Genomic DNA, 11463 nt, shown 5'->3' on the forward strand with positions numbered 1-11463 from the left:
AAGGCAGAAAAGTCCATCTGTCTCCATAGAAAAGAATGCATATGTAGGTTTGTTTTTGAGGTTACGCTCAGGGTCTCACTCTCCCTGTCTCCTGCTTGCTTCCAGTTCCCAGTGGCCCTCCCTCAACAACCATCTTGGCCTCTTCAAACAAAGTGAAAAGTGGGGACGACGTCAATGTGCTCTGCACTGTCCTGGGAGAGCCCGACGTGGAGGTGGAATTCACGTGGATCTTCCCAGGGCAGAAGGTAAGTGTCATACTCAGCACCTGCATCTCAGCACTGCATCTCAGCCAGCCATTTTAATTCTCAGCTTTGTCCCCACCCAGTGCTACATGCCATAGCTTAAGAAGTGCAAGAAACATGTGGGACTTTGTTGGGGGCCAAGGCTTGTTTGTTTTCTCTGAAGATGTTTCAGTATATTAAAAAAAATTTTTTTAAGGACAGGAAATAAAAGATTTGAGTTTCATTAGTCAGTTTGCTCAATGTACCCTCTTCATATGCAGGGTTTTTTTTTTTAAACCCTTAACTAAGAAGGGACAGTAATGCTCATTGCAGTGCCATTCACAATACCAAAGACATAGAATCAACCTAAATGCCCTTCAGTGGTAGATTGGATAAAGAAAACGTAGTACATATACACCACAGAATACTATGCAGCCATGAAAAAGAATGAGATCATGTCCTTTGCAGGAACACGAATGGAGCTGGAGGCCATTATCCTTAGCAAACTAACACAGAGACAGAAAAACAAATACTTCACGTTCTCACTTATAAGTGGGAGCTAAATGATGAGAATACATGGACAAGAAGGGAACAACACACACTGGGGCCTACCTGGGGGTAAAGGGTGGGAGGAGAGAGTGGATCAGGCAAAATAACTAAGGGGTACCAGGCTGAATATTAATACCTGGGTGAAGAAATGATCTTTCATTTCATGACATGAGTTTACCTCTATAACAAACTTGGACATATACCCCTGAACCTAAATAAAAGTTTTTTAAAAAATAAAAGGACACTGGAGGAAAGGGAAATGAAGTATCTCACTCTTTTCTCCTGCCCCCACCTCAATCTTCAGTCCCATCTTCTGGGTCAACTAGAATCTCACCTCCTCCTGGGGTCCTTCAGAGTGTTCTCTTTGTTTTTAATATGTTTTGTCATTTTTTTATTTCAGTAGGTTTTTGAGAACAGTAGGTGTTGGGTTACATGAATAAGTTCTTTAGATGATTTCTGAGATTTTGGTGTATCCATCACCTGAGCAGTGTACACTATACCAAATGTACAGGCTTTTATCTCTCACCCCGCTCTCACCCTTTCCCCCCCGAGTCCCCAAAGTTAATTGTGTCATTCTTATGTCTTTGCATCCTCATAGCTTAGCTCACATTTAACAGTGAGGACATACCATATTTGGTTTTCCATTTGTGAGTTACTTCAATTAGAATGATGGTCTCCAATTCCATCCAGGTTGCTGCAAATGCCATTATTTCATTCCTTTTTATGGCACAGTAGTATTCCATGGTATATATACTACATTTTCTTTATCCACTCATTGATTGATGGGCATTTGAGCTGGTTCCATTTTTTGCGCTTGTGAATTGTACTGCTATAAACATGTGTACAAGTATCTTTTTCATATAATGACTTCTTTTCCTCTGGGTAGGTACCCAGTAATGAGATTGCTGGATCAAATAGTAGTTCTACTTTTAGTTCTTTAAGGATTCTCCACAGTTTTCCATAGTGGTTGTACTAGTTTACATTCCCACCAGCAGTGTAAAAGTGTTCCCTTTTCACCACATCCATGCCAACATCTGCTGTTTTTTGATTTTTAAATTATGGCCATTCTTGCAGGAGTAAGGTGGTATCACATTGTAGTTTTGATTTGCATTTCCTTAATCATTAGTGATGTTGAGCAGTTTTTCATATGTTTGTTGGACTTTGGTATATATTTTGAGAATTGTCTATTTATGTCCTTAGCCCAAGTTTTGATGGGATTGTTATTTTCTTGCTGATTTGTTTGAGTTCCTTGTAGATTCTGGGTGTTAGTCCTTTGTCAGATGTATAGATTGCAAAAAATGTTATCCCACTCTATGGGTTGTCTGTTTATTCTGCTGATTATTTCTTTTGCTGTGCAGAAGCTTTTTAGTTTAATTAAGCCCCATCTGTCTTTGTTTTTGTTGAATTTGCTTTTTGGTTCTTGGTCATGAACTCTTTGCCTAAGCTTATGTCCAGAAAAGTTTTTCCAATGTTATCTTCTAGAATTTTTATGGTTTCAGGTCTTAGATTTAAGTATTTGATCCACCTTGAGTTGATTTTTGTATAAGGTGAAAGATAAGGATTCAGTTTTATTCATCTACATCTGGCTTGCCAATTATCCTAGCACCATTTGTTGAATAGGGTGTCCTTTCCCCATATTATGTTTTCTTTTGCTTTGTCAAAGATCAATTGTAAGTATTTGGGTTTATTTCTGGGTTCTCTATTCTGTTCCACTGGTCTGTGTGCTATTTTTATACCAGTACCATGCTGTTTGGGTGACTATGGCCTTATAGTATAGTTTGAAGTCAGGTAATGTGATGCCTCTAGATTTGTTCTTTTCGCTTAGTCTTGTTTTGGCTATGCGGACTCTTTTTTGGTTCCGTATGAATTTTAGGATTGTTTTTTCTAGTTCTGTGAAGAATGGTGGTGGTATTTTGGTGGGAATTGTATTGAATTTGTAGATTGCTTTTGGCAGTATGGTCATTTTCACAATATTGATTCTACCCATCCATGGCATGCGATGTGTTTCCGCTTGTGTCATCCATGATTTCTTTCAGCAGTGTTTTTTAGTTTTCCTTGTAGAGGTCTTTCACCTCCTTGGTTAGGTGTATTCCTGAGTTGTTTTTTGTTTTTTGTTTTTTTGCAGCTATTATAGAAGGGGTTGAGTTATTGATTTGATTCTAAGCTTGGTCGTTGTTGGTGGATAGCAGAGCTACTGATTTGTTTACATTAATTTTGTATCCTGAAACTTTGCTAAATTCATTTATCAGTTATATCAGCTTTTTGGAGGAGTCTTTAGGGTTTTCTAGGTATATGATTATATCATCAGCAAACAGTGACAGTTTGACTTCTCTTTATCGATTTGGATGCCTTTATTTCTTTTTCTTGTCTGATTGCTCTGGCTAGGACTTCCAGTACTATGTTAAATAAAAGTGGGCATCCTTGTCTTGCTGCAGTTCTCAGGGGAAATGCTTTCAAGTTTTCTCCATTCAGTATAGATGGTTTTCATTACCTTAAGGTATGTCCCTTCTACGCCGATTTTGCTGAGGGTTTAATCATAAAGGGATGCTGGATTTTGTCAAGTGCTTTTTCCATGTCTGTTGAGATGATCATGTGATTTTTTGTTTTTAATTCTCTGTGGTGTATCACATTAACGACTTGTGTATGTTAAACCACTCCAGTATGAAACCCATTTGATCATGGTGGACTATCTTTTTGATATGCTGTTGGATTTGGTTAGCTAGTATTTTGTTATGGATTTTTGCGTCTATATTCATCAAACATGTTGGTCTATATTTTTCTCTTTTTTGTTATGTCCTTTCCTGGTTTTGGTATTAGGGTGATACTGGCTTCACAGAATGATTTAGGGAGGATTCCTTCTTTCTCTATCTTGTGAAATAGTGCTGATAGAACTGATACCAGTTCTTTGAATGTCTGATAGAATTCATTTGTGAATCCATCTGTACACATATATATGTACGTGTGTGTATATGTGTGTGTGTGTGTGTGTATATATATATATATGATTGTGATATTTTCCTGTTGGACAAGTCCTTTTATCATTACATAATGTCCCTCTTTGTCTTTTTAAACTTCTGTTTCTTTAAAGTTTGTTCTGTCTGATATAAGAACAGCTACTCCTCTATAAGACAGGCCTTCACCTGTAATCCCAGCTGCTCAGGAGGCTGAGGCGCAAGAATCGCTTGAACCTGGGAGGTGGAGGTTGCAGTGAGCCAAGATTGCGCCGTTGCACTCCAGCCTGGGCAACAGAGTGAGACTCTGTCTCAAAAAGACAAAACAAACAAAAAGAATAACTACTCCTGCTCACTTTGGTGTCCCTTTTCATGGAATACCTTTTTCCACCCCTTTACGATAGATTTTTATGAGTCCTATTTGTTAGGTGAGTGTCTTCAGAACAGCAGATACTTGGCTGGTGACTTCTTACCCATTCTGCCATTCTCTATCTTTTAAGTGGAGCATTTAGGCCATTTACATTCAACATTAGTATTGAGATGTGAGGTACTATTGTATTCATTGTGCTATTTGTTGCCTGAATACGCTTTTTTTTTTTAATTTTTTTTTTTAATTTTTATTTTTATTACTGTGCTTTTGTTTTATAGGTCCTGTGAGATTTATGCTTTAAGGAGGTTCTCTTTTGGTGTATTTCAAGGATTTGTTTCAATATTTAGAGCTCCTTTTAGCAGTTCCTGTAGTGCCAGGTTGGTAGTGGTGAATTCTCTCAGCATTTGTTTGTCTGAAAAAGACTATCTCTCCTTGATTTATGAAGCTTAGTTTCACTGGACACAAAATTCTCAGCTGATAAGTCTTTTGTTTAAGGAGGCTGAAGGTAGGGCCTCAATTTCTTCTAGCTTGTAGGGTTTCTGCTGAGGAATCTGCTGTTAATCTGGTATGTTTTCCTTTATAGGTTACCTGGTGCTTTTGCCTTACAGCTCTTAAGATTCTTTCCTTTGTCTTGACTTTAGATAACCTGATGACTATGTGCCTAGGATGATCTTTTTGTGGTGAATTTCCCAGGTGTTCTTTGAGCTTCTTGTATTCAGATGTCTAGCTCTCTAGCAAGGCTGGGGAAGTTTTCTTTGTTTATTCCCTCAAATATGTCTTCCAAACTTTTAGATTTCTCTTCTTCAGGAACACCAATTATTCTTAGGTTTGGTTGTTTAATATAATCCCAAGCTTCTTGGAGGCTTTGTTCATTCTTTTAAATTCTTTTTTCTTTGTCTTTGATTGGGTTAATTAAAAAATCTGATGTTCGAGTTTTGAAATTCTTTCTTCTGCTTGTTCACTTCTATTGCTGAGATTTTCCAGTGTATTTTGCATTTCTCTAAGTGTGTCCTTCATTTCCAGAAATTTCTGTTTTTGCTATCTATTTCACTGAAGATTTTTCCCTTCATACCCTGTGTCTTTTTTTGATTTAATTAAATTGGAGTTTACCTTTCTCTGATGCCTCCTTGACTAGCTTAGTAACTGACCTTCTGAATTCTTTTTCTGGCAATTCAGGGATTTCTTTTTGGTTTGGATCAATTGCTGGTGAGCTAGTGTGATCTTCTGGGGTGTTAAAGAAACTTGTTTTGAAATATTACCAGAATTGTTTTACTGGTTCCTTCTCATTTGGTAGACTATGGTAGAGGGAAGATCTGGGGCTCAAGGGCTGCTGTCCATGGGGTGCTCTCTTGTTGTAGTGCTCTCCCCATTGCCCTATGTGTGTGGCTTCCTGAGAGCCAAACTGCAGTGATTGTTATTTCTCTTCACCCAGCAGAGTTACTGGGCTCTGGGCTGGTACTGGGTAGTGCCTGCACAGAGTCCTATGATGTCTCAGGTCTCTCAGCCATGGATACCAGCACCTGCTCTGATGGAGGTGGCAGGGAAGTGAAATGGATGAACTCTGTTAGGGTCCTTAGTTGTAGTTTTGTTTATTGCACTAGTTTTGTGTTGGTTGGTCTCCTGCCAGGAGGCAGCACTTTAAAGAGAGCATTAGCTGCAGTAGTATAGGGAGGATCAGGTGGTGGGCAGGACCCTAGAGCTTCCAAGAGATTATGTCCTTTGTCTTCAGCTACCAGGGTGGGTAGAAAAAGACCATTAGGTGGTGGCGGGGTAGGTGTGTCTGAGCTCACTCTCCTTGGGCGGGTCTTGCTATAGCTGCTGTTGGGAATGGGGGTGTGGTTCTCAGGCCAATGGACTTATGTTCCCCAGGGTATTAGGGCTGCTCTGCTGTGTCGTGCAGGTCGCCAGGGAAGTGGGACAAAGCCAGCAGTTACAGGCCTCACCCAGCTCCCATGTAGCCCAAAGGGCTGGTCTCACTCCCTCTGTCTCCGCCAACAGCACAGAGTTTGTTTCTAGGCAGTGGAGGAGCAGGGTTGAGAACTTGCCCCAGGCTACCAGCCTCCCGGCTAAGAAAGCATACAGGGCTTTCAGGTTTCACACCTGCTACCTGCCACAGTTTCTGTGCTATGTCTGCACTACTGCTTCAGTCCCTCACCCGAGTTCTGTCCAGGAAACTTTGTGTTTGGTCAAAATTGTTAGAAAGTTCAGCTAGAAGTTTCCTTCTCCCTGTGGTCTCTTCCCAGTTTCTCTGGTAGCCAGTTTCTCTGGTAGCCCTCTTCACGGACCTCTGTGAGACAAAGTGAGAAATGCTGGGGACTGAGACAGCCCACAGGGCTCTTCCTGCTGCTGCTTTCTACCACTGTGTTTCACTTGGCTCGAGTGTTCTCTATACAAGCTGTGCCTATGGCAAGCTGCTGTAAGCAGACATCCCCCAAGTGAGCATAGAAATAGACCATGCCGAAAAGGTGCTGTGAGGCCAGAGATAATTTTAAAGTAGACTTCTCATAAAAGCAATTGCAGCATATTTAGCCCTTGTGCATGTTTTGCTTGCTAAAATAACAGCTCTGCTACCAGCACGGAATAATCCCTTTGTTGCCAGAAGAGATTTGGCCTCTACAAGACACATTCAGTAGCTGACATCCTTCTGGCCTACAGGCTGTGATTGGTAGAAAATAACTGTCCCTGGGAATAGTGTTTTCCAGCTTCCTGGTACCAGGTACTTATCAAAAGTGTTGGTCATACTTACAGGACATAGATGATTTTCAGTAGAAGTGTTTTTTCTGGTTTTTGTTTTTTTCCCCCGCTCCTACATTGCTATTTGGTATTTTATGAGAAAAGGTATTCACCGAGTAATACTATGTTCTTATCACCAGAGTTGGCTGAACATCTCAAAAGTGACCATCTCACTTTCTAGAAATAGGGGTCATGTCATCTAGTACATCATCTTACCCATCCTTGGTACAACTTTTCTCCCACTGGAGTCCTAAGGCACATTGACCTAATCATAGTTCTTCCTCTCCCAAATCTGAGCAATTGGGAGCTCCTAGTCATTTATACAGTGGGTGCGTTTTCAGGCTACTGACTTTCTATTCTGTAGATAAGAACCACTTAGGAAAAGAAAATGGGCAATGTGAAGAACGAGGCCAGTGGAAAATTGTGTCCTTGCTTGTGCTTAATGCCAGTTCCACTTTCTTGGAGTTCTAAAAGCATACATTTTAGATTAAGTAAAAACTTATAGAAGAAAAGGACAGACAGACAGCGCCAAACAGCATAATGAAATTCAAGGCTCTGTTTGGAAAAAATGCAGCCTAAAATGATTCCAGTGTAGAAGCTTCCACAGCTTATGAGCTATGCATACTAAAGTCTTTTATAAGCATGTGCTTTGCTCTTTGAAAGGAACACTCAACAGTGTTGGGCGAGTGGGAGCTGTTTATAGCAGCTTGTCCCTCGTGCTTCAGTCTGTGTGGGTGTCGTTAAACAGGATGAAAGGCCTGTGACGATCCAAGACACTTGGAGGCTGATCCACAGAGGACTGGGACACACCACGAGACTCTCCCAGAGCGTCATTACAGTGGAAGACTTTGAGACCATTGATGCAGGATATTACATTTGCACTGCTCAGAATCTTCAAGGACAGACCACAGTAGCTACCACTGTTGAGTTTTCCTGACTTGGAAAAGGAAGCGTAATGAACTTATGGAAAGCCCATTTGTGTACACAGTCAGCTTTGGGGTTCTTTTTATTAGTGCTTTGCCAGAGGCTGATGTCAAGCACCAAACCCCAACCCCAGCATCTTGAGTCCGACCCTGACATCCAAACTAAAAGGAAGTCATCCAGTCTATTCACAGAAGTGTTAACTTTTCTAACAGAAAGCATGTATTTTGATTGCTTACCAACATACGTGTTCCTAGTCTTTATACATGTGTAAACAATTTTATATACTCATTTCTATTAAATGAACAAGTTTTTGTAAAGAATACAAAGTGGGATAAGTGTTTGTTAAGTTGGCTTAAAGTATATCCAAAAAGACTTGGTGGTGGCGATACGTGGGTCATTACCAAGTATTCTCTTTTGTATCACCACCACAATGTATTAGAATTTTAAAATGTTCTAGATACACTTCAACTACTTATCCACAAGCAACAACTCCAGATTCAAATGCTTAGAAATGTCATTTTGTCTTAGTAGCAACTTTAAAGCAAACGTGAGTTAATTTATGAAGGTATTGAAAAAAATCATGTATGCTTCATCTTTTTAAACTGCTGCACTCAAGGGTACTAATTCTAGATTAGTCTATTCAGTAAGTACAGCATGTTTTTAGAAGTTTAGCTTTTTTTTAGAAATAGATGCATAGGTTGAGAACATTCAACTTTTAGACTTTTTTTTACCATATTCAAAAATATTTACCAAGTTTGTCCAATTTTCTTACATAGCAGAAATTGTTAAAATCAGCCAAAATTTATTTCTCAAACAAACACAGATAGCTTTGAATTTAGAAAAGAAGAGCTTAGCCCTAACTCTAGCTCTGTGAGCCAAGTTTCAACCCATGACCAATTATGTGGTTGCAGTGGAAATTCCGGGAAACAAACTAAGAGGAGATACCATCTTTACTGTGCTGTCAAAGGGCTATAAATTTGAAGAATGTAAAACTGAAGAATTTGAAGAATGAAGTAGGTCAGAGGATGCAATTCTTGAGTATTCCAGCATTATTTATTTGATCAAAGTAAAATACACTTTCCATCACTACAAACTGAGCACAACTACAGTTGTCTACACATCCATATTTTTGACGTGCCAACATTTTGTATTCTACATGAAACATTTGGTTTAAACAAAATCTTAAAAATTCTCTATTTTGTTTCCTATCTTCTCTCCTGTTCTCTGCCATCCTCGGAAGACGTCTTATATTAACTGCTATGAGATTTATTTCCCAGTCACATAATACGGAGGATGGCAGGGAGCAACACAAGATTTACCATGTGTAGGGGATGAATGGCAAACCCAACTTTGGCTAATGTCATTGAGAACTTGGAAGCGTGAGCAGAAATATCCCAGGAAGTGGCAGTGACTCTACATTTCCATTTATCAGAAGCAAACATGGAAGGTTACATACATGATAAACTATTGGAAGTTAAAGACTTAAGACACACAGCCACTAATTTAAAAGAACATGCAACGTGAGTATCAACTTGCTATGTAGTGTACAAGTAAATGACCCAAATATCCACCTCTAGTATCCTGGATCTCTTCTTCCTACAGCGGTTATTTGTACAGCCACTGAAGGTTGATTAGTAAATACTGACATCACAATGTTGACACATGCAGGGAGTGGGAGATAAAGCAACAGTTCTTCCTTCCACCTTTTCCAAAGTCTCACGATTAGGGGAGGTAATAAGTTTCGGAAAGAAACTGAAATGCAACTTGGAGGAGAGTTGGACAGGCCACATTTTCTGCTCGTCAGCGGGCCATTCTGCTACTAAAGACAGAGGGACTCCTCAAAGGGTACCTGAAAAATGAGTGTGATCCTCCCAGACTGTTTTCTTCTATCAAATACTGCATCATCGGTAAGCACTGAATCCTACCTTAATTATACTAGCCCAATGACTTCCTTTTTCTCATTCTTTACTCTAAGATTTCCCAAAATCTGTAGTATCAAATCCAGGCTTTAGTTTATTTGGAAAGTGGTTTCAGCACCTGGAAGATGAGCTGGCTCTGGGGCTCTGGAAAATCATATTCCTTTATCCTTATCCCAGAGAAACGTACGTAGGAGGTAGAAGGTTTGCTTTTGTGGCTCTGGATGGTGGAGAAAGGTAAAAAGGAAAATGAAAATAATGGGAGAGAAGAAGACAGGTTAAATCTGCAAGGATCGATCAAGGTAAAAATAAGGCGGAAAAACCCATTGGTACTGCCCTTTTTCTTTTTACATTTTTTTTTTAATAGAAAAATTAGGATTCTACATTTACACATAGCCTGAGAAAACGAATAATAGGATAGTGTTTGTTAGGCTCACATGGGTAAGTAAAAACTCTACAGAAAAATCTAGTTTCAACTGACATGGCTGAACACTGAAAAACTGCCAAGAAGTTACCCCCAAAAGATACAGAGAATGTATAGATAGGGACAAGTCAAAGCTTTCCCTGCTTTCCCTGTTATACCCTCTCCCTGCCCTGTTACAGGGCTGAGCAGAGTTGGTGGTAGATGATCATAATTCAAGCAACTATTGCTTTTTCTTCTATGGCTTTGGCTGAAATGTATATGCTGATTATTTGATTAGTACATATCCAGATATATTCAGATTTTGACATTTAATACACAGCAGAGGCGGCTGCATCAGACACATGACACTCTGTGACATCCATTTCATTCACACCCCCCCACCCCCACAGTCAGACTAAAAACTCACAAGAAGGTGTCTGTGGTGAAGGACATTACAAAGGTTATAAATCTTTATCTTAATAGGCCCCTGAGAGTTTTTCCCCCTATGCTTAGGTGAACAAGGCAATGAACAAGATGCTCTCGTTCTTTAAGTGCTTTGTGCAACAACGTCCGTGTCGACGCCGAAATCTTTTTTTGGAGGAAATCTTTTGGATGGAGGCAAAAGCCTTCCTCCAGAGTTCCAGTCTCAGAAGCTGCTGATTCCGGCGGCAGTGACGCTCCAGTTATCCTACGGTGATCACACGTGTGCTGATATACCTCTGTGCCCACGTTCCTCATTGGGGTCAGTCCTGCAGACCTGTATCAAAATGCTTTCAGAGAGTCTGTGGACTTTGGGGAGGCATCATCTGGGTGAAATGCTGGGGCTGGGGAAAGAGCCCGAATTCCTTGGTGACTGGAAAGGGATGGCAGAGGACGTGGGGGATCTCTTGGGGCTACACAGGTCCCCATTGTGCAGCTTCCACAGAAGCTCCTCGTTTTCCATGGAGAGTCGCTTGTTGACTTTCGACTCCTTCTCTAGAGACTCTTGCAGAACAGCCTGCTCCGTGGAAAGTTGCCTTGGAGAAAAAAAAGCCAGAAACCATATACGTCTATGTAAAAAAATAACTTGAAAAACTTTTCTTAGCATTTGAAATTTTGAAGTCCAAAATTATTCCTTTGGGATAAAACAGAATCCTGCACAAGGTCACAGGTATTTGGCTGGCTAAGAAACACAAACACAGGCTGGACTTGGTGGCTCATGCCTGTAATCCCGGCACCTTGGGAGGCCAAGGTGGGTGGATAACTTGAGGCCAGGAGTTCGAGACCAACTTGGGCAACATGGCAAAACTCTGCCTCTATTAAAAATACAAAAATTAGCCAAGCATGGTGACATGTGCCTGTAGTCCCAGCTACTCAGGAGGCTGAGGTGGGAGGATTGTTTGAGCCCAGGAGGTGG

At 40.4% G+C, this 11463-nt stretch overlaps 2 protein-coding genes across 16 annotated transcripts in view; one reads left to right on the plus strand and one right to left on the minus strand.

Annotated features, from left to right (window-relative positions):
• Positions 1–8068, plus strand: part of PDGFRL (platelet derived growth factor receptor like) — a 66344-nt gene extending 58276 nt beyond the window's left edge. The window contains exons 5-6 of the mRNA XM_045397917.3: positions 106–245; positions 7573–8068. Coding sequence (XP_045253852.2) covers positions 106–245; positions 7573–7761 — 329 coding nt within the window. The 3' untranslated portion in view covers positions 7762–8068. The remainder of the gene's footprint in view (positions 1–105; positions 246–7572) is intronic.
• Positions 8069–8782: 714 nt separating this feature from the next.
• MTUS1 (microtubule associated scaffold protein 1) overlaps positions 8783–11463 on the minus strand; it is a 114203-nt gene continuing 111522 nt past the window's right edge. For 14 of the 15 annotated variants that reach the window (XR_012417111.1, XR_012417110.1, XR_012417109.1 and 11 more), the window contains one exon: positions 8783–11083. Coding sequence is in view for 10 of the 15 variants with exons in the window: in XM_065518934.2 (XP_065375006.1) it covers positions 10870–11083 (214 nt within the window). In the remaining 5 variants the exon portion in view is untranslated. The remainder of the gene's footprint in view (positions 11084–11463) is intronic. The other variant, XR_012417107.1, reaches the window with a different exon arrangement.

The sequence above is a fragment of the Macaca fascicularis genome, chromosome 8 (genome assembly GCF_037993035.2).
Source record: "Macaca fascicularis isolate 582-1 chromosome 8, T2T-MFA8v1.1".
Lineage (NCBI taxonomy): Eukaryota > Metazoa > Chordata > Mammalia > Primates > Cercopithecidae > Macaca > Macaca fascicularis.